The 27,107-nt window shown below is 36.7% G+C and overlaps 1 protein-coding gene across 4 annotated transcripts in view; it reads left to right on the top strand.

The window, feature by feature from the left end:
• adamts3 (ADAM metallopeptidase with thrombospondin type 1 motif, 3) overlaps positions 1 to 27,107 on the top strand; it is a 196,752-nt gene that overhangs the window by 103,904 nt on the left and 65,741 nt on the right. Inside the window, exons 15-18 of one of the 4 annotated variants that reach the window (XM_056233349.1) lie at positions 3,413 to 3,536; positions 10,911 to 10,994; positions 11,467 to 11,547; positions 14,220 to 14,383. In XM_056233349.1, coding sequence (XP_056089324.1) covers positions 3,413 to 3,536; positions 10,911 to 10,994; positions 11,467 to 11,547; positions 14,220 to 14,383 — 453 coding nt within the window. Of the gene's footprint in view, positions 1 to 3,412; positions 3,537 to 9,237; positions 9,295 to 10,910; positions 10,995 to 11,466; positions 11,548 to 14,219; positions 14,384 to 27,107 lie in introns of all 4 variants that reach the window. The other 3 variants (XM_056233350.1, XM_056233352.1, XM_056233351.1) reach the window with 3 other exon arrangements.

Here is a 27,107-nt window from a genome sequence, read left to right as displayed (position 1 = left end):
ATAATCCATTGGCTTGTCATTTTCTCCCACCAGCACAGAATTTGTATTTTCTTACTTTCAGCTTTTACTTTTTTCTTTTTTAAATTGATTAAAATATCAATGCCAGTGTCAATGTCTGTGGTATCTTGCCCTTTTATTGATTGACTTAATCATAATTGTGCAGCACAACACCAGCATGCAGTGTAGACAGACTTTACCTAGTCTGATATTAAAGTAGACATCTGACTCACTGTATTCACAGACATGTGAGTGAGGCCAGTTAGAAAATTATTGCACACTTCTGAATAGGTAAAATGAGTCTTCACATTTGATTTTTATTTATTTATTTTTTACAAATTTTAAGACAAATCTGTCACTGTGCAATCCTGTTATTTTTTTTGCTGTGGATTTGTTAGTTGGCTCTGTGATATGTCACTGATCAAGGTCAGCTCACAGTGCGGTGTGTATAAGATGAGTGCCACTTCACAATGAATGTTGTTTGAAGAATGAATCTCTCCAGATGGGGTTGATAGAAGTACATTGATTTTTGTAGATGGATAATGAATAGTGATTAGCTTTTGGGAGCAAGTGATTGATAGTCTGTCAGCTAGTTTGTACAGGGGCTTTAGGATTTATTTGCAGATATTTAGCACCTTTTTAAAAGTTTTGTTCAACAAACGGCTGCAGTGTCTCATATTTATCAATGTCAGTTGTACTTTCAAAAGAAAAAAACATTCCTTGTTGACACTTTTTTAGGATTCTGCTTCTGTGGCCAGAATAGCAACATTAGAAATACTTCAAAACCATCAAAAGCTCCATGCCCGGTAGCCAGCATCATTGGGGAATATAAATAGTGTGACGAATCGACGCATTTCACGAAAATCAACTATTTTATGCAATCAACGTAAGCGATTATGTTGACGCGTCGTTCCAGCCCTACTTCAAACATCGCAAAGACCATGATAACTTTTGTTAACTCTACAATAAGTAAATACACTTCATTAGCAAATATACTCTTCAACAATAATGCCATAGGGTGTTTTTACACTTGAGTCCTCTTTAAAAGAACCGAACTCAGACTCCTTTAAGTGGACCAAGAGGTGAACCAAGTGAAAAAGGACACTGTCCATGTCCCTGAAAGACGACTCCGATCCTTTTTTGGTCCTCTTTGTATACTGTTGCTTTTTGGATCTAGTCCAGTTCAGTTTTTGATGGCTGACCCTACAGGTGAAACTCGAAAAATTAGAATATCGTGCAAAAGTTTATGTATTTCAGTAATTCAAATTAAAAGGTGAAACTAATATATTTAGTATATATAACTATATCATATTTTGGCTTTTACAAAAGTCCTGAGGGAAACTTAAACACTTTAAACACTTTAAATCGTGACCACCACCCACTGTAGTATAACAAACGCAAGGCAAGTTAACTTTCTACTCAAAACCAAAAAAAAATCGGGGAATTGGACACAAAATATTGTTTTGAGTTGAAATATTTGATCTCACTTGTAATTTATGATTGATCAAAGATGAAAGCATCCGTGAAGAAAAGTTTGCAACAAGTGGCTTTGAGTTGAGAGGAACTAACAAGTTCAAACACGAGTACTAAGGGTGACAATTAACGGATAATTGTAGATTGTACACTTATGTCACCATTTTTTTTTTTTTTTTTTTGCTACAGAAATAATTACGGGGACGTCAAATATTGAATGAGATTAATGTTTTAAAATCTTACCCATTTATAAATCCATTTTGTACAGTGTACAAAACAATCGCCCAGACAAGATGACCACTACAACAATATTATATTAGTATTAATACTAAAGTCCTCTGAAAACACTGATAAGCATGATGGCAAGTTGCATTAGAATGAATAGAGTGTGTTCGCAGTCATACAATTATTTAAGATTTATTTGACAGGGACAAATGCATAAAACATTGCTTTATAATAAATACAAAGTAGATGCCACGCATACAGGTTTCTAGCCATGACTAATTTGCAACCCCTATCCCTGGTTAGGCTTATGAAATAAAACAGAAATTACAGAGTATTGAATGTAAGATATGTAACTATTAAAAGACATACAACAAATACATCCCATACATGAAAAAAAATATGGGCTTAAGTAGATATAAAACTATAAAACAATCTGGCAGATTTAACAATACAAAAACACAAAAGGCTGCATATGCGTGCTAACATTATGGAACAATATGTTTGTATGCATTGTGTTGTATCCTGTACAGTCAGTGTTCACAAAGTTGTTTTTGTTTCAGCCATTGCTTTAAATGTGTATTAAAAACCTTGAGTTCTGTCAATGTTTTAATTTCAGATGGTAAAGCATTCCACAAATGTATGCCTCTTACTGAAAAAGATGTCTGACCAAATGTTGTTCTACGTTTTGCAGCTATACAGTTTCCACTTATTGTGCCTCTAGTTCTTATTCCCATCCAGTTCTTTTCACAAGAGACATGGACGTGCACTGTTATAATGCGTTACTATTGACAAGGGTCATTAAAGGAATAGTTGATAATTTGGTCATTTACTCACACTTAAATTGTTTCAAACCTGTATGAATTTCTTTCTTGTGCTGAGCACAAAAGAAGATATTTTGATGAATATGTATAACCAAACGGTTGATGGACCCCATTAACTTCCATAGTAGAAGTCAATGGGGTCCATCAACTGTCTGGTTACCGACATTCTTCAAAATATCTTCCTTTGTGTTTAGCAGAAGACCATAATTCATCCAGATTTGAAACGACTTGAGGTTGAGTAAATGATGACAGAATTTTCATTTTGAAGTGAACTATCCCTTTAAAAGCAAGGAAATGCCGCAGAACAGAATCTTGCTTAAAAAAGTGCATAGAGCAGTAATTTGACACAATAAGTGTACGTTATGAATGAATAATTTGTAGAGATCTGCCTGAAGAAACAGCCATGATGAACAGCCTATTTGTACGGAGGCATCTGATGACCAAACATTGGAATTCACAAATGGAAAAATCAAGTGAGCCTGGACTCTCATTGTGTTCACAATGGACATTTTTAGCGAACCGTACCGAAAGCGAACCATACTCAGACCACATCCTGAGATGGTCTCGGTTCGGTTTGCTTTTAAGGGGTCCGAGATCATTTTGAGTGTTCACATACGAGCCAAAAATCATGCGAACCACACTCAGACTTCTGAAAAGGACCAAGTATTATACAGAGTTATACTGTATACAGAGCTACCGCAAGAATGGGAGTTCAAACAAAATGGTCTAATGATGGCTGCATGCTTGTTTCTCTGGCGCATTAGGTCTATAGTTTCATGGTATTAGATGTAGATATATCCAAAGATGAAAGCTTGAAAGTGTTTCTGAAAGCACATTTTGCCTTTTTTCTTAATGTGTCTCGCATATCCCCCCATATCTCTCTCCCTCTCCTTCAGAAAGTGGGCTGTGACAGGGAAATTGGCTCCAACAAGGTGGAGGATAAGTGTGGTGTGTGTGGGGGTGACAACTCCCACTGCCGAACTGTGAAAGGAACCTTCACCCGTGTGCCCAAGAAAGCTGGTAAGATACTTTCCTCTTTCCTTGGTCATTGACTTACAGTATTTAACTTAAATTGGGCAGTCCTTTATTCTGGACTTCAGCCCTATCAGTTTTAGTTTATATTTCCAGTCCTCTAGTTTGAGGACACTTCAGGAGTTCACTTGACTTGACTTGTCACAAAGGGACACAAACTGAAGTTTATTTTTAAGTCTTCCTCTATCTGAGTCTGCTGTAGTTCATTCAGTGAATTTTGACAGTGGAGTATGACACAAAATACTTTTTTCACACTGGGTTGTCTCATTTGCATGTGGCTCTCACAACCCCTACTTGACCCCATTTTTTTATTTAGGTTGTCACATTTCACAGTGTCACTACCTGGGATTCTTATTCTGTATTCACATTTTTACTCTTGACACTCTTCCTCTGACACTAGGGCTGGGCGATATGGAGCAAAAAATATATCTCGATATATTTTGCTATATCTCGATATTCGATATATATCTCGATATCTTTACAGGAAAATGGATGTGAATACAACTCAAAATATAGGCCTACAATCAATAGAAAATTAATTTTCCATAACAGAATGTAACCAAATGAGAAAAATTAAACACAGATAGAATGATGAATTTCGTCATCATTATTAATCACGTGATTCATATACAGAAACTGAATAAAGAAATCAAATGGAAAATAACACTGAGTAGTATTTTAGTCCTGAATAAATTAAATACATAGGTTATTAATCCTGATTCCTTTAACTTAAAGCTATCTTTTGTTGTATTGACAACAAAATGAATGACACACATATGGCTGCCGTCACTTTAAGAGCTAGTGCACGGATCCTGTGTTCATTATACTGGCATGCGTTTTATGCTTATTAAAGACAAAACCGACTATGTTTAGAGTATACTCACGACGACCGAAATTGACAATTTTGCGTGTTAAAGCAATATAATCCGCGAAAAATAACTTTTGTTACTGGCCAGCTGTTCTTAAGGCGGATTTTCTATGAATGTGCGCATAGAAAATAATCTCTCAGAGAGCGCGCGAAGCACTGATTAGTTTAAAATCGCTTGAATGTTTAAACTGGTAAGACTTAAAAAGACGTGCAAATGGTAAACTTCAGTCACGATGCACTGCTGGCCCGATTGTGCGAGTGAATATCCATCATGTCCCGACTCCTAAACGCGAGTGTGTTTTATCTCAGCAGCTCTTGATGCTTGCCTTGCACAACACATTATGAGAGACGAGAAAGAAGCGGCACCGCTGAACACTCACGCTGTTTGTGAAATTGCGTCTGGCAGATAGTTGTTAAAAGAATGATTTGATTTTATAATCTGTGTGGATTACGATTGCGGGAATTTCCCGCATTATAAATGGGAGACCTGCGGGAATGATTAGAATTATGCGCAATACCCGCGCCGAAATTCGAGCCCTGCAATAGTTTAAAACAAGACGTTTGTAGTAGCCTTCTGATTACTGGAGTCCATTAATCGAACTTCCATGCCTCTTATATAGTAATTATATATTGTAGTATGTAGGCTACCAATTTACTAATGCAATTAATGCTCACACTCGGTTTCTCTCGTGCTCTGTCGCTCGCGCGCAGACACACTCGGAGTTCTGTAGCCTCCGGGCTGGTTGCGGATGAGACAATTGTTGAATGAGACAACACGCGAGGTGAGGGGGAACAAAAGCAAGGAGGCGGGGGCGAGCACAGCACAGAGAAGGCAAACTAGCAAAGTGGCAAAATCAGGATTAAATATAAACAATATATCGATATATACGATATGTCAAAATCCATATCGTGTTTAAAAAATATCTCGATATATTTTAAATATCGAGATATCGCCCACCCCTATCTGACACCATAGAATGAACAAGCTGTTTGAGAAATTTATTTGAACGCATTCACAAGTAAAGGGCATCTGTACTTTTCTTGTTCTTTGCTCATATACATAAATGACCATGCTCAAATGTCCATTAGACCCACTCAATGTACAGTACATTCAGTTTTTTAAGACAAATTAGAGGTCTTGCCTACATCTGGAGAACTTTGTCATTGTACTTCAACTGTAGTTAAATAACCTTAGCAAAGTGAACAGCTGATGTCATAACTGTACTTTAGTCTAGCTTTAGGACTGAACAAAAGCAATTTCCTTTACTTCAGTTACAGCATATTCATTGCCAGCCTGAATATTATGGTTATGAAATTAAATGTCTGAATACAGCCCTATATGGACAGGAGTAGTTTTCTAAATGACGTTCGAGTTAAAAAAAATGTATCACTCGATGTCTGTGATTTCATGTACTGATTCGGACGGGACTAACATTTCCGTGTGTATTACAGAGGTGGGAGTGTGTGTTTTCTAGATGTGGGCGTTACAGAAGGTAATCTGCTGTGCTTGCGTGCATCATGACATAAATGTATTTTAATTTATTATTTGTTAATATTATTTTAATTTATTATAAAAAAAACAATTTAAGTAAACTTCATATGTTGATAGAAGTGGCTGTTTATAATAAACCCAGATAAATGAGCAGCGAAATCTAGACAAGCATCTTTCTCTTAACTGACACTGATATTAAAATGGGTAGTCTTTGCATTTTTTTGCGATTTGGCTCTATTTATTAATTTTATAATTTGATTTCTTCGTCGGATACTATCCATATTGAAATGAAAAGAAAGCATGCTGAAGATTGGTGTGCAAACGGTAGTTCAGGTAGGTAAAAAAACACACGAGAAGCGTCAGGATAATACAACATCAGCAATCACAGACATTCGCATTTGGACGAGATTAGCATTACCTGAGGTAATTTTTCCAGACCTTTTTACAAAAGGTAGAAGTTGCCTTAATCTTTACTGTCCGTAATGATTACTGAGATGGTACATTCGGACGGGACTAAAATCACAGAGATCTGGTAATAAATACTCCATGTAAAACTAATCCCATCCAGATAGGGCTTATGTTAGTAAAGCACTGACTGCACGTTCGTGAGTTTAAAAAAAATTATGGGACATTTGTTGGAAATTGTCTTTTGGTCCTAATTCATCCAATAAAATCTCAGACTAAGTTTATCCCTGTTATTAAGGCCTGTTATTATCCATATAGGTGTAATGACCTGATTGTTCAAACCACATTCAAGACGAAAAACGCAGAAAATCGAACCCGATCCTATTTTTTTTTTATGACAGACGAAAGTTTCGGAGGCAGTGTGCAAGCGTGATTGACATAACGTGAGGTCTTTTTTATTTTTTAACGTGCGAACATTTCGGACGCGAATTTCGGACTCAGTGTGCAAGGGCCTTCTGACAACTGGTCATCATATCGTCAGGCGGATGTTACTACCAGGTGTAGACATGTTCTCAGTGTGTGCTGTCTGAGTTTTCATTATGTTTCATAGGTATCAGGGGATTATGTTTAAGATCAATATTCTCAAAGCTAATTAGACACATGAAATGAAATGTAGTTTTTCATTAGATGGATGTGCAGTAAATTACAGACACCTCCTATTACAGACACACACATACACACCACAGCAAGAACATTGACATTCAGGACCACTGGGCTGCTTGATGCAGGAAACTTGCAAACACAGAGAAACAATATTTACAACATTTATTGAAATTGTATGAACACACAGTGCTTCCCTCAGGAGGTACATTACCACTCCAACTCGACTGTTTACTTTGCATACAAACTGTGTATTATTTTCCCAAGACACGCAGGAGATGATCCTGGTTTTGTTGCAAGTCTCACTCCTTTCAGATCAACTGGTTTTCATCATTAATGCATTCACCCGATCACACTAATTGGCGATTAGCCAATTTCTATCACTGACATTACGTGACAGATAGAGCCAAGTACCATTGGCAGTGAATTCAATATGAATTGAACAACATATTAAAAAGCAGAACATTTTGTACCTAGGGAATCACAATAGATGGACCAAGGCAGGGGAAGCTTTTATTTGAGCAGTCCATCACAGAAAAGCCATCAGTTTTGGGGGGAGGGGTGTCATTATCATTTAGCCAACAACAGGGAAGAAAGCATGGAAGTCATCTAATTGGTTTCCCTAAGCAACTATCACTTTACTTTTTAATGGTGTTTTCCAGCTGTGCGGCCTAGTGGGAGCTTGAGGCTCACACCAGAACTAATTTATAAATAGATTCCCCCACTGCCATAGTTTTAATTATATTGTGTTTTGGCACATTGTCACTATGGCTAGTAACTGTAGTGCAGGGGTATTCAATTAAAGTACCAGAGTCCAGCCTTGAAAATTCCTTCCAAGCAAGGGTCCAAAGAGTCATAAGTTGACTTTGCATTTAAATGACCAAATAAAACCTACAGGCACACTTGTGATACTCACTTTGATATGTTGTCATGATAGTCATGAAACTGACTGTGTGAAAAGCCTGTCACAATATTGTCACAATGCTTATCATATCATGTTATTGCTTGTTCAACCAACCTCCATGCATGTTGATAATGATGCATTGGCCGAAAGTAATAATTGTATAGTGGCCTGTCCATTCACAAAGCAGTTAATGAGGATATGACACATCTCCCCAGTTATTAAAAAAAACAGTGTTTTGGGCCGCTGGTGGCTTTGATTAGGCCTATTAGATTGTTTTTATATACTAAGATTCTTTCTGTTATTTTATCCTTATTTTTTACTTTTCAAAGTAGCTGATGCTGTACATGTAGTTGAATTAATAGCACATAAGAAAATAACCAAATGGAGAATGTATTAAAATACCTATTTCCCTCTATTAATCCTATTCGTTTAACTTCATGGTGTATTATGTGATTAGAGAGGCACTCATATGCACAAAGGGCAAGGAGCTGACATCTTTAAAATGGCAGAGAAGGGTCTTTCAAACCCTGCATATACAGTACATTAGCTAATTTGAATACAGTGTTCGGGACTTTGCTACGTACAGTAATTAAGAGCTGTGGCTGCTCTGAATAAAAATTACGCGATGAGTGCTTAATTTAAATTAATTTTAGCCTAAATATGCAAATCACATTCTTAGGATAAGTATAAATCTTCTTCGGAAACAGGCATTGGCACACACCATGTGGGTCTGACACAATGTTTCATTGCAGTAATTTCGGGAGCTGCCTAATTTGACTATTACATAGAGACATACAATCGCAACAGATCCTTTTAAGCTTCATTCTGGCATTTGGCCTATACAATGACGATAAAACACTGCAGCTAATGCATAATGAAGCACAGTCCTTGCCCAGATGGCAGGACAAATGTCTCTAAGAAAATGGATTCATGTATGTTTATGTTGCCTTTGTTGCATTTGAAAGACGTGGCATGTGGCATTGAGACGATGTTTCTGGCATGATTTCTTTCAAATGTGCCTCAGTTTTCGTTATGAATGCAGATTCTGCTATTCCTTAACTTTAATTAGCATGGTGTCACAAGTGCTGTATTTACTTGTGACAATGAATTCTTTTTTTTTTATTCTCGTTCTATCCAGAATTTGCATGATGTTTACAGCATGATGTTTTCATAAAATATGCATCATATGGGTGATTGTACACAATTTGTGACACTTTATATCACAAATTCCTTATATTGTACTTAACTATTATCATTGCTAATTTTAACACATTGTCTGCATGAACTAAATCAGAATTTTTGACCTTTCTCCATCTAACTCCATCTTGTTTTATTTTCAATTGATTACTTTTTTTAACAGGAAAAAAGTTAAGCAAGAGATCCCAAAAAGAAATTCCTGTTTTGGAAAACACAACCTGCAAGTATCTTATATTGTCTAATCCTACCCTTTCCTGCTGTACTGCTATCCTCTGCATTGACTCTAGCTAGTAGCTTTAAAGGAATGTTCCGAGGATGATATAAATTAAACTCTATCAACTGCATCTGAATAATGCTGTCGATTACCACAGAAAATAACTTCAATGAAAACAAATCCCATGGCTTTGTTTATAAAACCCAAAGAAAAACCTGTTTTAAGTAATGCACTTACAATGGATGCCCATGGGGCAAATGTATTGAATAGTTTAGAAGCGAAAATGTGAAGGTCATACTTGAAGCACTGGAATTATTTACAAAATAGATCTGTTTAAATCATTCTCTTAAGGTGTAAAACTTTTGTCCTACGTTATCAACGTAATTCCTGATTGACGCTTGTTCCATTTAAACAGCATTTTGTGGACAAATACATCCTTTGCTGATATTCCTGAGCAGATATCATGTGAAATTTTACATTTGACCATTTTAACTTGGGTTTGCCAGCTTTTGAAACACAAAAACGTTGGCAAGCTATTCTATGACACCAGTGTCATGCTGACATGTACTGACTGCATATTTTAAAAGTTTGGTGTTTGGTGTTGTGGTGTTTCCATTATAGGTACATTAATGTTCAAGTGTTTTTCCTTTGTATTTTTCATTTAATTTCAGATTAAAATGATTTTCTTTAGTGATAGACAGCATGCCACAGATAACTCAGAATCTTCCTTAAAAATTGGCATAAAATAGTTTTGTTGTGCATACTCGGCTTGACTTAAATGTCCATTGAAGACTACTCTTACATTAGAGGCATAGTTCACCCCAAAATTGAAATCATTTTCCCTCATGTCATTCCAAACTTGTATGCTTGTGTTTCTTTTTCTGTAGAACAAAAAAGAAGATATTTTGAAAAATGTCTCCAGTGTTTTTCATTTGTTTGTTTTGTAAGTCAGTGGGCAGTAAGTTATTTGGACCCTAACATTCTTGAAAATATCTTCCTTTGTGTTCCATAAAGGTTTGGAACGACATGGAATGATGTCATTATTTTCATTTTGCGTGAACTGTCCCTTTAAATAAAGGTCTTGAAGAGCTTAATAAAAATGTCCATATTTCTAATTTCAAAATAGGATATATATAATATGGAAATAACATGAAATCAAGTGAATCTACGATTACTATATAAATATGCTCTCTCTCACCCTTACTCATACATACTGTAGTGTACAGCATCCCTCCCAGACCATTATAACACACCAGCCATTTTTTCTGTAAAAAAAAATTCTTTTATCTCTTTCTCCTTCCTCAACCCTATTTTATTCCCGCTCCTTTTAGGCCTGCACTCTAACTTCATCTGAACTCTATTAGGATTACCCAGCATCTTTCCTTGCAGATGTCTTCCTGTCCACGTTAATTGATGATAAATCCTCCCAACAGACACTGCCTCAAGTGACTTAATCCTTCATTGCAATGATTAGACTCCTTTTTACATCACACCGGTGTCTCAGACAGGCATCATGCTGCTAGAGACTGGTTCAAAGTCTAGCTTTAGTTTAGAGGCATTTATCATGTCAATGACAAAGACTGTAGGACAAAATGACGTAACAAATCCTTCTGATTCTGAAGGGAAAACAAGAGGAGCCTTCTTGCTGCCGAAAGGAGCTCGGAATATATATCTGAATGAAACGGAGGATTCTAGAAATGTGATGGGTGAGTGGTATCATGCTTTGCAGAGGAATGGGCATTCGTAGAGAAGGCAACATTAGTCTTTTTGTGTTCTTGTGTGATGTATTGCAAACTGACTCAAGGCTCTGCCATTCAGCATCCTTCTTAATTAGCCTGACATAACAATTGTTCATGGTTTTCAGTTTTGTTTCGCCTGACATTGTTTTTTGAGCTTCTGAAGGATATGTCATACATTCACATGGATGAATGTATGAAATGAATGGAAGTGGAACCTTCTGTCACGTATTGACATTTTTCCCTTATAGGCTTCTCATGACCCTGCTAGATGGACAGTTGCAATAGTCTGACTGTTCAAATCTGAAAGCTTTAGTGATGTACTAGAAATGCCTTAGTGATGAGATGCCCACCTCTGCAAAGATTAAACCGCAGTAGAACTTCTTAGCTAACTAATTGCTTCTGCTGTCTCTTCCTTTGCCTTTTTTTCACCGTTGCAAAGGTTACCTAAAGATGTTTCTCATTCCTCCTGGGGCTAGACATGTGATCATACAAGAACATGAGGCTTCTCCTCAAATTCTTGGTAAGTGAAATCTGTCCTCATGTTTCCCAGGATAAACAACAAAAAGATCAAATGCATGTATTCTCTGCGTGGTACAGGTAGCTGTGCTTAATGGATTCATGTCACTCTAATACTTATCCATTGGACCAATGTATTCATATAAAGCAGCATGTGCATTTTCCTGGAAGTGCATTAAACAGAATTATACTCACATATTTTAGAGACAATCACTGTCCACCACAATTTTTCTGTGGCATTGTGGACCATAGTCCTAAAACCTGAAAGGGAATGAGCAATTTCAAGCCGTGGGTTCCTTCTGGAATTTACAGTGGGTTTCTAAAATAGCCGTTTTCAAATTACAAGTATAATCATTTTTCATGTTTTGTTACACAGCATATAGAAGCTCAAACGTGAATTTTTAAAGCATTTTGTTGTTTTAATGCAGAAGTTGTACTACAACTGCCCATAGTGTGCTTCCCAGACAACTTTTAGCAAACGTTTATAAAGCATTTGAGAATGTATGTAACTAAATTAATGTTGTAGAACAAAACATGAACCTTCCTGTAGCTCAAACAATAGAGAATGGCACTAGCAACAGGGCAAGCAATAACTACTAAAATGTGTACCTTGAATGCAATGCAAGCCTCTTTGGACAAACACATCTGCCAAATTCACAAGTGTTAAAGGAGTAGTTCACCCACAAATTACAATTACTTGATTATTTACTCCGGCCCATCAAAGATCTAGATACAACTCTTTCTTCAGCTGAAGAGAAACTGGGCTCACCGTAGTCCATTTTTGATGGTCCAAAATCCATATTTAGGGAGCTTCAAATTAATCCACATGATCCTAGACAACAAATGATCAGTCATTTTCTGAAAATAATAATATTAATAAAATAATAAAAAATTCTAAAAACCCATGGATAATTTGCTTTCCGGCATAACCTGCTAATTGGCATTTTGACTGAACAGTTATGTTTGCCATATAAATGTGAGCAATAAGGCATTGCATTTTTATGCTTTGTGAATAAAAGCTAATTTTGATTATCAGTGTTTTTTTTTTTTTTTTAAATCACAATTTATTGGCCCTTTTTATTCATTCTATTCATTTTGAGAAGCTCATGCAGACAGCAATTATCACATTGTAATGCACATAATTGAATGAATTTAATTGAAGTCGCTTTTATTCTAAGAATATTCCCCTTCTTGAAAGTGCTTATTGAAAGTACTGTAGGACTTTAAATATTACCCCTTGGTAGTTGAACTTTTAATTAAACCTAACCTTATTTTAATTACCTAGATACAGTAAGTCGTTCAATACCTATTTTTACTGCCCCAGTTAATCTTACAAAGGTAATTTTTCTGTTTCAATAATACTTTCCTTTAGGGGTGCTTAATAGCTAATTGATAGAAATTTCAGTTATCCATATATTTAACTCAACTGATTACAATATTTAAATTCCTTTGCATGCCAAAAAAATGCTATTTGCAATTTGCAAAATGCAATTTCCATCAAACAGAAGACTTGGATAACGGGAAGATTCCTGAAATCTTTTGTTCACCAGTCTGTTAAATTAATAAATCAGAGTTAGCTGTCTAAGCATAGGCCTCAGGGTTCTGAAAAAAACAACAACAATTGGCTAAACTGATGCACTGCAGCCAGTTATGTATTATACATATGATATACATGTATACATATATGTATTATACTAACCAACAATAAAACAAAATTGAAAAAAAATATATAATAAAAATTTATACAGGTATGGTGCCTTAAATGACCCATTTCTGTCTCCAATTTTTAGATTTGTGATTAAGATAAAAAGCATTTATTTGCATGATAATTGAATATATCAGTGAACAATGAATTAAGTAATGTATAATATGTGAGTTCCCATCAGTAGCATCCTTGCTTGCTCTGATTAGTTTTATGATTAACACCTTTAGCATTTAATCTGACCAATTCAGTCTATTTTTCAGTCATCAAATGGCCTGGGAAAATAAACCTTTCTTATTTTAAGGCAGAATTCACACACACAAAAAAAGAAAGAAATATTTTTTTTGGGGGGTGAAAATCACAGGTGGAAAAGCATAATTTACAAGCTGAATTGTGACCATGATTTTCAGATTTTGTAAATAACCTTAATTTCAATGTATTATTCACACAAATCTCTGCGATGGCTTGTAATATAGCACACTAGTTTATGAACTAGAATGAACTACTGTATGAAGCTTTTGTTATGTTGTTTATTTAATTAATTAATTAATTATTTTTTTCCTGAGCTTACAGCTACTGGTCACCATTCAATTTTGTTGTATAGAGGAGCAAAACCTGTTTTAATTCCACAGAAGAAATGTTTATGCTTGGGGGAATTATCCTTTTTAAAGTTAACATTTTGTGAATATTCAGCCCTTTTTTTTTCCTCTGGCAAAAATAAACACAATTTTATCACACTAAACATGTAGGAAATCAAAGGTCAATTTTGATTTCATTGTATCAAACCTTTTTTCACAAGTGACATTTGATGACTGGTAGCAATGGTGATTTTCCTGACATGTGTACATCAAAACGTCTGTTTTGATGGCTGATGCGATAGTTTAAATGAACAGATCTTTCAGTTTGATTCAGATCCTTCTGTTAACCTCTTATCCCTGAATTTATGAAGCGTTGTAATTAATCTCTGAATGCAGCTATCAAGAACCAAGCAACAGGACATTACATTCTCAATGGCAAAGGAGAAGATGCAAGATCTCGGCGCTTCATTGAAATAGGAGTGGAGTGGGACTACCTCATCGAGGATGATGTCGAGACTCTCTACACTGATGGTCCACTACATGATGCAATTGTTGTTCTGGTAAATAAACTTTCTGTAATCTATTTTGAAGCTTAATGTGATATGATTACCGCACGCATTATGATAGACCTATAAAAAAAATATTTGACTCTTTGTATTTTCTTAGAATGGCTTAACTTGAAGTGCTGTAAAAAGAAAATTTGAATTTTGTTTTATTTTAAGGTCCTTTATGATATGTTGCCATACGGCAACAACATACAACAGTGGAATTTTTTTAGAAAAGAAATTGCCATTTAAAATAGATTTTTTTCCATAATACAAATGCATTGGCAGTATGACAAGCCGTTTTAACTTTTATTCATTTCCAGGATACTGTAGTATTGCACGATTGATCATATCGCTATCGCAATCACGTTGTCAAGCCTATGCGATTATATAAAGCAAAATGCTGCGATTTTTAAATAAACAAATTAGGGCTGTTCAATTAACTGCGCAATTAACGCAGCATCTGTTATTTTTTTGTCATTCTTTGGCTAGTGTTCCATGATCCCGCTCTTATTCGTGCGAATGCTTTAAACCATTCATGCGCGACAAGTCAAAAGAGAGCACGCTGCATGTGAATGTCCTGACTGGACGCGCGCCAGTAGGCTATCATGCGCATGCACTGACCGCGCGCCAGAATACAGTTCTCTTTCACGCTTGAACGAACAATAACACACACACTTATGCCAAAATGTTGTTTGTCGAGTATCTTCATAACATAAGAGCAGTCTCTTACATTACAATGCTAAGAACAATGCTAATTCTTGATATCCACAATTACATTTTCACTAGTTAAAATGCTAATTCTTGATTTTAACTAGTAAAAACCTTTATTTTTTTATATCAGAATTCAATTTTCACTAGTTAAAATGTCTATTCTTGATATCAACAATTGATTTGCAACTAGTAAAAACTGCTCATTTTTGATATCAATAATTAAATTTTCACTAGTGACCATGTTCATTTCTAATATCATGAATGTGATTGTTACTAGTAAGACATTTTAGATATCTAAAATAATATTGATATCAGATTTTCAGATATCAAAAATGTTTTTTTTTTACTGGTAGCAATTCAATTGTTGATATCAAGAATAGACATTTCAGCTAGTGACATTTGAATTATTGATATCAGGAATTTACATATTTACTAACAATGAAATTATTGATATCAAAATTGGCAACACAGACATTTGGTCGATTTACCAAAAACTAATTTCATTAAAACTTTTTTGAGTGGTGAATATGTCATCATAACTTAACTGAGGTGATGTTTCGATTTTTTTGTGTATGTGATATCGGCTGGTCCTTGTTTGTTACTGACGTTTTAGTTTGCTTTCAGCAACTACCGACAAACAGACGGCAGTCTGTCAAAAATCGCGCCACAGAAAAAAACTGCATGTCATGTGACTTAACCAAAGCACATCATTGGCTAAACTAAGGTATTCTCATTCCAACAAAAAACACGAGAATGTTTTCTTAAAGAGACAGTGGCAATGAAATGAACACAAAGAGTATGTTGCCATATGGCAAAACCATGCGGTAGAGGGTTAACAGTTATTATTGATCAAATCTCAAAATTAATATCCATTATAATACTGTACATTATAATGTTGTGATGTCTTAAATTTACTTGGAGCATTTAAAATGATTGATTTTAGTTTCTGTATAAAAAAATAAATAAAAAAATGTAAATTTAATACATTTAAAGGGGTGGTATAATGCCCTTTTTACAAGATGTAAAATAAGTATTTGAAGTCCCCAGAGTGTGTATGTGAAGTTTTACCTCACAATACCCCACAGATATTTTTAAATAGCATGTAAAAGTTGTCACTGTTTGAGGGTGAGAAAAAATTCACCATTTTTGTATCTGTCCCTTTAAATGCAAATGAGCTGCTGCTCCCTTTCAAGAAGAGGGCAGAGCTACAACAGCTTGTGTCCTTTTACCTCACACACACATGCACTGAAAATTTCAAAACCTTTTAGCCTTTTATGTTCAAACCAAAGTCAGAAAGATGGAGAGACTCAAGTAGAAGTGACAACATGTAGAAAACATTTCTGAATGGTTAGTTGGTGAATTTATGTAGATCTAATCGCGATATAGAACAGTGTCTGTAATGACAACATTTCGTTGACTAGTTTTGGATAGATTATAAAGTTTTTACTCTAAAATAGACATTAAATAAGCTTTTGTTAGACCGTTTCTGCTCATATTTTAAATATATAGTATGTTTTGTCAAAAATAAACTAACCAACTGTTATAGTGTTTGTTCCAATGCAAGCTATATCAAAATAATGAATCCTTAACTTTGAAATATGTATGATAAAATGTATTGGCCTACTTTAAAAAATAATACTTTATAAGAGATTTATGGAAAAATACTATTTTCTTTTCAAGATGTTTCCAACTCTAACTTTTAACCAATTCTATAGAATGGCCCATATAACCTGTTTGAACAGGATTTGTTTCCAGGTATGACTAAAAATGTGCTTTTGACTTTAATTTATATTTTGATTATATATATAGTGTATGTGTGTGTATGTGTGTGTGTGTATATATGTATATATGTATTGTCCTCGCATTCTTTCTTGTGTGACACACCTGATTGAAAGGCTCATTATTATGCGGGTCTTTGTCTTCTCAGGTGAGAACCACCTAATTAATCATGAGGGGGTTGGGCCATCCACGCCCATTCGCATATTGCCTTTCCAAACAAAATTTTTTTTTTTCACAATTTAAAACAATCTATTGTTTTATGTGAATGATTAGGCAGAATGATTTTCAGATCATTTTGAAGCAAAAGCTCTAGGCGACAACATCCATTAGTCAAAAGTCTTGTGGACACATATTTAGTATGTGTTTTGTGGCCTTATTTCAGAAACTTTAATTTTTAGTTTTTTCAATAACCATGCATACACAATATTCTCTCAAAAATACAAACATGCACATACATGTTGCTCATATATTATGGTAGCCCTGTTTGTTCTAAATAGAGTGTAATTTCACCTGTGCCATTAATATGTTTATAAGCAACTGAAAAAAGCACAAATGTCAGGGCATGTCAAAACATCTCAAGGACCCTAAAAACACCTTAGACCCCAGAGGGTTAAAAGAAAATATCTCCATTTGCTTTGAACTTTGAGCATTGTAACTTTGCAGATGTTGTTTATGCTCAAACAGCAACATTACACACTAACTAAAGTTAGAAAAGTGAAATCATATTCAACCACCCCTTTAAAGCTCCAGTAGGGAGTTTTGAGAAAACGTTGACTTAGCCTGAAAATTTGAACAAGCACAGCTTACAGGTCCCACCCCCTTGCTCTCTGCTGCGCTACAGCCCTCCCTCCACAGCTCGTCCTCCACAGCGGAGCCTGTCGTGAACGCGCAGGCTAGAAAACAGGGCCACCGATGACGGCGGATAAAAAGTTATATGGCACATTCACTAATAGGGACTAAACGTCAATAATATGCTTTACATTGACTATGGCCTGCCCATACTTTGACTACAAACTTGGTCCTCAAATCATTATGTATTTTGCAATAGCCTACATGTAACTTTATAACGTTGCACTCTTTCTATAAGTTATAAATAGCTAGTAAGATAACGTTAATATAACGGTAACTAACATTACAGCATGTAAGTAATTATTCTAGCGATATATAATGCTAGATAAGGTGTGCTAGTACATTATTTTAGCAACATGACGAGCCAGTGAATTAGCAGGTTTCAATTGTTGCTTAGCAGAGTGCGTGACATTTTATCTACATGTTATGCGGCTAGAGTTTTGACACCGAGTCAATGGGCTCAGTGTAATTCTTTCTTTTTCGCTTGTTTATCGTCATCGGTCTTTTTCCTTTTACCTCTTTGTTTTATGAGCAGGTGTCACTCGAGAATTGGCAGTTTAGGTTGTTTCTCCGTCATAAGCACAGCTGCAGCTCGCCGGCAATCTTGAGTTTGAACGACAGCTCGCGCTCCGGCGCTCGTGCTGTGCAAGCGTGGCTGCACATCACAGCAGTGATTGACACTGCTAAGACACTCCTCCTGGCTCTGATTGGTTGTTTCTGACCGGGAGCGTGTATTTCTTGCAAATGGCAATAGGACCACTGGGAGGAGCCAGAAGAGCTTGATTTTTACACAGATTATCTGTCTCATATTCTACTGTCAGGACATAATGACAGTTTTAGCAAATACATTTTTTCAAAAGTTACCTACAGCAGCTTTAAAACATTTAAATAGTATTATTTTATTATGAGCCATTTTATTATCATTTTATTATCGGCCATAAAAAATACTTATTGGCCAGAATATATATTGTCTGGGCATCCCTAAAAATTATTTTAATATATATTTAAAAAAAATTTAAGCATCTCTTTTTCCAGCCCATTCTCACTCCCAATATGTCAAAAACTGAAGCATAGTCAAGCGCCTTGCGTGGCCCTAAAGGTACCCCTATAAGCTACGAATGTCTTGGTTACTGTCGTAACCCTCGTTCCCTGATGGGGGGAACGGAGACGTTATGTCGAAAGACTGACAAATGGGGTGACAAATGGGGTGTCACTTGGGAGCCCCAATCACCTCTGAGTTTTTCGAAAAATGGCCAATGGAATTGGTGAGTGGAATTTGCATGCCCAGCCACTCCCCCATACATACGGGTATATAAGATGGCACTCATTGAGGTTTATGCTTCGGAGCCGAGACAGGATACCGGCCATTCAGTGGGGTGGTTCAGGGTTGTGGCAGGAGGGACAACATAACATCTCTGTTTCCTCCCTCAGTTAATGAGAGTTACGACAGTAACCAAGATGTTCCTCATCTGTCAGTCACGTTCAACGTTATGTCGAAAGACTGACAAATGGGGTCTAATGGAAAGTGCCACAACCTCTGAACTGTTACAAGTGTTGGAGATTCAGATGCTTGCAAGCTGAACGTGCCCTTTTAGCAACTGTTCTCGTAAAGTCGTAAACTACCCAGCGCCCCAAGTAAACTCAAAATCGTAGTCCTCCATGCCTACGGGGTGGAAGGGACAGAGCTTACCATGGAGACAGTCGTGGCTGCTGTTCCTAGATATGATACATCACAGGAAGAGTGCTTCGGCTCTCTTCCTATTTTTCTTTTACAGCCATGACCAGAGTTGTTAACACTGGGGAAGCAAACCTAGTCCAGGTGGAGAGGGATTCTACAGAGGCATATCCAAGCAAAACTGCACCTCCTGTATGCAGATGACTCTGTTATTTATACATTATGCTCCCTCCATAGTACAGGCAGTACAAGAGCTTCATATTGTTTTTAATTCATTACAAACTGCCCTGTTAGGTTTAAAATGGATTTTGAATGCACAGAAAAAAAGTTTTTTGAATGCATTTCTGATGGTCCAGCTGCAAGTGCCCTGCTGACTTCGAGCCAGGATGAGCAGGAGGAGGCTGACATGGGTGAAGATGCTGAAATGCCTGAACCCGCCCCCCCTGCCCCACGTATGCTGAGCTGGTGGAGGTTATGCAATGTGCCACCGCCAGGCTTGAGTTGCCATGGCAGCACGCCAGAGGGGAAGTCGCTCGTAGAAGACTTGATGAGAGCTTTCTCGCTGGCCATAATCCACCAGCTCCCGTGAGCTTTCCATTCCTTCCCAACCTCCACACTGAGGTTGAGAAGGCATGGAAGAACCCATACTCCTCTCGCATTCACCGTTTCCAACATTACAATTATGCGAATGTGGAGGGAATGTGATAGCACGGGTACGTGTCGATGCCCCCCATTGAAGAGACATTTGCGAGCTATCTTTCAAATGAGACACTGAGAGCTCCGGCCCTGCCATCTAGACCTCTGAAAACCACCTCATGTCTAAATGGCAGAGCATACGCTGCGGCGGATCAGGCTGGTGCTGCGCTGCACACGATGGCTGTGTTGCCGGCGTTCTAGGCTGATCTGCTGAGGGACTTGGACCAGGGTCAGGGTCTAACCCCGGGCGTGGTGGCTGAGTTGCGCCGCACCACAGATCTCGTTCTCCGGGCCACCAAACAGACCACCGCTGCGGTCGGCAGATCGATGGCGGCTATGGTGGCCACGGAGAGACATATAAAGCGTAGCGTCAGTTCTGGCAGGTCACGTTAGTCAAGCTCTCATCAGTGACTCTCAGCTGATCCACGTCTACCTATAGGAATACAACGCCTATCACTGTATACATATATAAGCTCCTTCAGTATTATCAGCAGCTATCACGTTTCTCAGGAGCTAATTACCCTCCTCCATCCCCAGCTCCTCCTCTCACCCAGTCAGCATTTAGCATTCTGATTCCCCTTGAATCAGAATAAATTCTCGAATTATGTTGTATTTTAAAATCTTGAATTAATGATATCTGCAATACATTCATGTTGGTTCTGTTCTGTTTACCCTGAGGGGGGTTATTGCTGCTCTCCCTGCTCTTATCCATGCTAGGCTGCATGGATGCGCAGGGAGTTCTCGCCCAGAACGGAACCATACCGCCAATCCAAACTGTATGCTAATTGTCAATTGTATTTGACGATAGTGGTCCTGATAGAACTGTGGGTGAATTTTGCGAGCATCAGGGAGAAAGAGAAGTCCTTTCTCCTCGTTGCCCCAGTCTCGCCGGTCCGTGTCCGTTCTCTCGCTAGGAGCAGTGAAACAATGAAAAGAAAAGAAAAGAAAAGAAAAGGGATTATAATGAGAAACAGCCCCCTGTACCCTCACAGTGTTTTTAACAAGAGTAGCTGGCACTCTCAAATATAAAAGTAGCCTCCTCTGGTTAATTAGAACCGTCAATTAGAATAGGCCATTCCCTAAATATATATATATATACATATATATATATATACACATATATATATATATATATATATATATATATATATATATATATTTATAGGGTTATTTGGCCCCTCCACTAACTGACTCTCCTTAAGCTCACTGTCCTCACTCTCAGAAGGAATGACCCAAACAATGTTCCTTTCACCAATAAAATGTTCTTGTGTCCATTTCCTACAAGTATCAGTAGATCGCAAAAACATTGACTATTGATGCGTTCTAGTCATGTCAGAAAGATTGTAATTACGAGTTGAATGCACATGAGCACCACCACAAAGTCGTAATTACGGGTGGGAAGCAATGGCAGAAGAAAATAGATTTCAATCATAATCAATTTAATTCTGAATTCCGACAGTACAATTTAGTTGTGTACTGTTAATAAAGAAGAGAGATAAAGTTTGCCAGAAAACAGTACTCATTTAGCCAGTTTATGAGCTGATAGGCATGAGTGACCAAACTACATTTCCCATGATTCTCTGTGGCAGTATAATAATAATAATAATAATAACAACAACAACAACAACGAAACATAAATTATGACACATAATGCACATTCTTTGAGTTTTCTGAACTTGTAAAAACAAACTTCCCAGGAGAACTTGAATGCACCATGGTCCTAACCCTATGATATTGCCTGAACAAAAGCGGTCTAACTGCACAGTGTTGCCCTGAGGCAACGAACAAAAAACAAAGTTTTAGTATATAAATAAAAACAAAATAAATCTTTAAACAATCAAACATACTTTACATACTGATGCACATGCATATATTTTTTTTATATAAAGTTATTTTAACTTAAACATGTTAAAAAGTGATATTTATCTTACTAATTGGTGGCACTATGTACCATGTGGCTTTGCTTCATTAAAGGACTGCTCCACCCCTAAACAAAAGGTCACACCCTCTTCAGCCCCTCATTTCATTGAACAGACATGTCAGGTGATATTTATTTTAAAAATATATATATAAAAAATAAAAGGGGCGGTGTGAGGTCCAAAAAGGTAGTTTGTTGCCTAAGGGCAACACCATGCCATAGAGGGTTAATTCTGAGTCTTTCATTACCAAGAGAAAAAAAAAACATTTTTCAGTTTAATAATTTTTCAGGGATATTAAAGTAGCACAGGTAGTAGGATAAGCTTCCCTGTGGTTCTAGGGGCGTGGCTGCGTGGCTAGGCTTCCTATCATCACAGAGAGTTTTCTTCTGAGGCCTCTCTAACACCTCACTCTCTCGAGCATTGGCAGAGTGATTATGAGTTTAGCAGTCCCATAATGGTGTTGTAGGCTTCCTCTCATGCTGAGGCCTCCGTCCGTTAGAGCTTCATGCAAACAGCTTTGTCTCTTTGCAAGTAGAATTGAGAAGAGGCCACACTCTCTCTTAACTCTCTTGCGAACTCAGTAAAAGACTGATGTATACCACAGACTGCTGTGAAACCTTTTCGTAAAGTCTGAAACCGTTGCCTGTAAGCTTCTGGAACTAACTCATATGCCTTCAGCACCACGTCTTTTACCTTACTGTAAACTTGACTGTCCCGGATACTTAGAGTAGAGTAGGCTTTTTAAGCTTTACCATAAAGCACACACTGCAAAGGTAGCGTCTGCTCACAATCTTGCCAACCCATAAGATCTGACAACCGCTCAAACAAAGTAAAGAAAGTATCCAAATCGTCCTCATCAAATTTTGGCATAAGGTTAAGAGATTGAGCAACATCAAACACTTTTGGAGCTGGACTAACTATTTGGGCCTGTAAACTCTCAGAGTGGTATCCCAACTTACCTTCTCTAATAAGAGCAAACCTTTGAGCTTCAATATCCAACTTTCGCAACTCAACTTCTCTGTTTGCTCGACTCTTCTCCATTTCCAAAAGCAACAATTCCTTCTGCTCTTCAAAAAACAGGGATGACGGAATACGGACAGGAACATTACTTTCTCCAGTAACACTTAAAGGTCTCTCTGATTCAGATACAAGAATACCCAAATCAATAAGAGCAGCTTTAACAACAAATCCCACTCCCTCCTTTAAACTCTTTTCTTTAGTGGTTAGGCTGATGTCATACTTTTCTGCTACTTCCAATAACTGTTTTTTAGAAAGCTTATTAAAGCTTTCCTCAGTAGGATACTCAAAAAACTCATCTAATAATGTTGTCATCTTAAAAAGCACAATTACCAACCTCCAGAACATCACAAAAAAAAAAATAACTTCACATTTAGTGACCCTCCCCACTACCTACACACAACACTACCTCAACCCTAATCTTCGTGCTTCCACCAAGGGCTAAGTGACTTTAAGCACTCTAATACCGACAGTACAGACCCCTCTCGGACAAACCAGAGAGAGACTGTACAGCGGCAGTGCCCTCAACCCAGCGTCAGCACAAAAACAACAAACTAAAATAATAAAGAGTATTATTTTAATACGTTGCTTCAGCCTAACAAGGTAACGGTCACCAATATGAGAAGACAAACATCAATTTGACCTCCCTATAATCTCGCGCAAATTTAACGGAGACTTACAAACAATGTATATGCCACACAAAAAAAGGTACTATAAAGAACCTAGAAGTGCCAGAATTCCATAACTACTAGAACTGCCACAAGCGGTCATTTTGACCGTTAGATTGCAAACTCTATATCTTTAATGATAAATACCCAATTGAGAGATTAATGCATTTATTGTATTAGGATATCTTTTAAAAATAAAACAAACCAAACTGTACATTTAAACAAGTTTAATTATACATTTATAAATAATAATATCATTAGTAGGCTATAGCTCGTAATTATCGCATATTCACAGCAGATAGGCTATTCCATATCCATTCAACATAACTTAGAACAAGATAATAACAACTAAAAGTATCTTATTTAGATTTTCTTTTGACAGTGAGAGAGACAATGTCACGGTTTATGAATTCGCTGTCTCCTTTCTCGTCTTGTTGTGTGTGTGTGTGTGTGTGTGTGTGCGCGTGGTCGCTGATCATTGCAGCTGATCAGCACGCCCGCTGGTTGTGATCAACGCGCCAGCTATAGCGGATCAGCGAACCCTTTTTAGTGTCACTGTTGTCACCTAGTTTTTGTCAGACCGTCGTGGATGTTTCCTGCGTGTTTGTTCCCTGCCTGTATCCGTTTTCCGTGTGTCATCCATCCGTGTTCAGCACTCCATGGTTCTACACGCAGCGTCCCTAAGCTGCCAAGGGCTTGGACATTTGCACACCTTAACTCTCCCAGCATCTGACCAGCTCTCAATAAACATATCTGTCATTTTGCAATTGAATCTTCTGATTATTTCCTAACCAGACAAAGGTCAACCGCGGGAAATGTAACAAAAGAATACCGTGAAATTCAGTGCGGTCAATATGACCGTCTATGGCCGAAATAGGTAAATATGTTAATTTGTTTTTTTGCCTTATGTGTAATTTAAATTAAAAACATTTTATATGAAAATACAGACACTTTTAGGAAAAGTCAGGTACCAGCAGGATTTTATTTATTTTTTCAACAAAGTTATTGCAGATATAAAATTCAAAACGGTCAAAATGACCGTTGTGGCCGTTCTAGTGTTAACACATGTACGTCAACACCAGGGCCCGTATGTATAAAGCCACTCAGAGTAAAATTTTAGTCTCAAGTCTGTCAAAATTCTAAGAATTACATAATTTTACTCTTATTCCTAAACTTAAGAATAAGTGTGATTCATAAAAGTTCCTAAGTGCTAAGACTTGGTCTCAGCTCCTAAATTATTTAAGAGAGCTGGAGAGGTCTCCTAGGAGTAACAAGATGGCAGCAGAGAGGTTAGGCCATGCACATTTTTTTACGAAAATATGATGTATTGTAGTTAAATTAGTTGATCAAACAATAAAAAAAAAAGTTTAATCATCAAGGTATTCTTTTTGTAACTTACCTTTAAAAAGTTTCATAGCAATGAAATTAAAGTAATAATTATATTTTTGGCGACTGGAGAAATGCACCAGTGCACCTGTGATGACTCGGGCCCTTCAGTCAACAGTTATAGGCTCTAGAATAGCACTATTGTGACACTGACTGACCACACCAAATATACAGTGGTGGCCAAAAGTGATGTGCAGAGTTTAAAAAAAAAAAATGACCCTACAAGTTTGCTTAAACCATCAAATTATGAGGAAAATATGGCAAAATGACGTGACAAATACATTTATTAACAGCCCAGCAAGCAAGTATTGTGAGAAATTAACGTGGCAAAGACTAAAGAATTGGTTATCTGCCCTAAAAGCAGATATGTCAATCCAGCCAATTTCACGTGTCGTCAACAAGTTGAAATGGTGAAGAAGTTTAAATATCTAGGTTCAATTCTTGATTCACACATGAATTTTGCTGATAATTCAGCCAAAGACAATTTTCTACCTTGGTGGACAATAAAGATATTACAATTAAAAAGCTCACAGGAGAAAAAAAATCATATATTGTCTGCAACATAATCATTTATTAATATTTGATTTTCCTCTCTTGTTTTTTCACCTGTTCATAATTTATTTGTATGACAGCTTGGCTAAAAATTATGTCAATTTGGAATGTTTCATTGTGTTATCACAAATAAACAATTGACTCCAGGCACAACTACACAATACGCTTACAAAATATTGAACACATTTTTAATACTATTTGAATAAAGGGTAAATCTGACAATTTACCTTCAATACTAATTTGTGATAATTTTGCACAATGCAAAGCCATTTAAAAAAATACATTTAAATATTAAAGTTTCAGTGTCTTAATTAAATTATTTTATTATAATGACATTACATAATTGGTGTCATGCTGCTGTGACCTCACCCTTGCAGGCTCACTATTGGCTGATTCAGAGGTTGAGGGCGGCCATTTTGGGTTCACATCATTTGTAGTCCTTAGTTTGCAGCACTTAAGTCCCACTTCAGTCAGCACTTAAGAATCAGTCTTATACTTTACTGAAAGTTGCTTTTAGCTGCTTTATAAAAGTCTCCTACTCTTAGAAAAGTCCTACTCTTTACTAAGTATTTTTTTACACTTAACTCAAAGCTTAAGACTATTCTTAAGATCATTTCTTAGAAGTTTTATACATACGGGCCCAGATCTCAACTGCTCTTATCAGTTTACCAAAGAAATGCCAAACAAGAGTAAAACATACTTTTATCTCAACAGCATTTCTATATCACTTTCCAAAATGTAGGTTGATTTAAAGTTTAACTCACCTACCTCACTTTCCTCTCATATCCATTGGATAAGTGACAAACATTTGTGATCAACTACTGAAAAAAAAACAGTGACTATCCAACTTACACATCGATCTGTCGGCACATTCACCTGCAAACAGCTGAGCTGCTGAAAACACCAACAGGTATTTTTAATTACCCACGCGTCTTACAACACGAATACAAAATCAAACAAACGCATAAATGTCTATCACGCAAACTAGGGGTGGGAATCTTTGGTCACCTCACGATCCGATCCGATTCCGATTCTGGGAGTCACGATCCGATTCCAGAACGATTCTTTATCTACCCCCCCCTTATTAATTCATTAGTTTACATAAGTAATTAAGTACTTTTTAAAAAATAATTACAAATTAATAGTTTTTTATTAAAACAGTTGTATGTTAAGAATTTTAAACTAATATAGGCTAACTAATATAACAAATAATAAAGAGGAGCATAGAAAAATATAACTAACAACAAACAAAAAGTGCTTTCAGTAGCCTATAGATTATCTGAACGTTTTCCATTCAAGAACTGTGAGTGATTTTTCTTCATCTTTACTGTTGTTTTTTACTATGACATCATAGACTGCGGGAGATCTATTAAGCTGCATTCACGCACGCATCTCTTTTGAAAATAAAAGAAGTAATGCGGTGTGTCCTGTCCGTTTAATCCCTTAAGACATAACTGGCTGTGTTTACGTTAATTTTGCACAAG

Source organism: Rhinichthys klamathensis, unplaced genomic scaffold (assembly GCF_029890125.1).
Source record: "Rhinichthys klamathensis goyatoka isolate OS25496 unplaced genomic scaffold, OSU_Roscu_1.1 h1tg000369l_1, whole genome shotgun sequence".
In the NCBI taxonomy this organism is placed as follows: domain Eukaryota; kingdom Metazoa; phylum Chordata; class Actinopteri; order Cypriniformes; family Leuciscidae; genus Rhinichthys; species Rhinichthys klamathensis.
The sequence above is the reverse complement of the archived record's forward strand: the minus strand, read 5'-3'. Positions and strand labels throughout refer to the sequence as shown.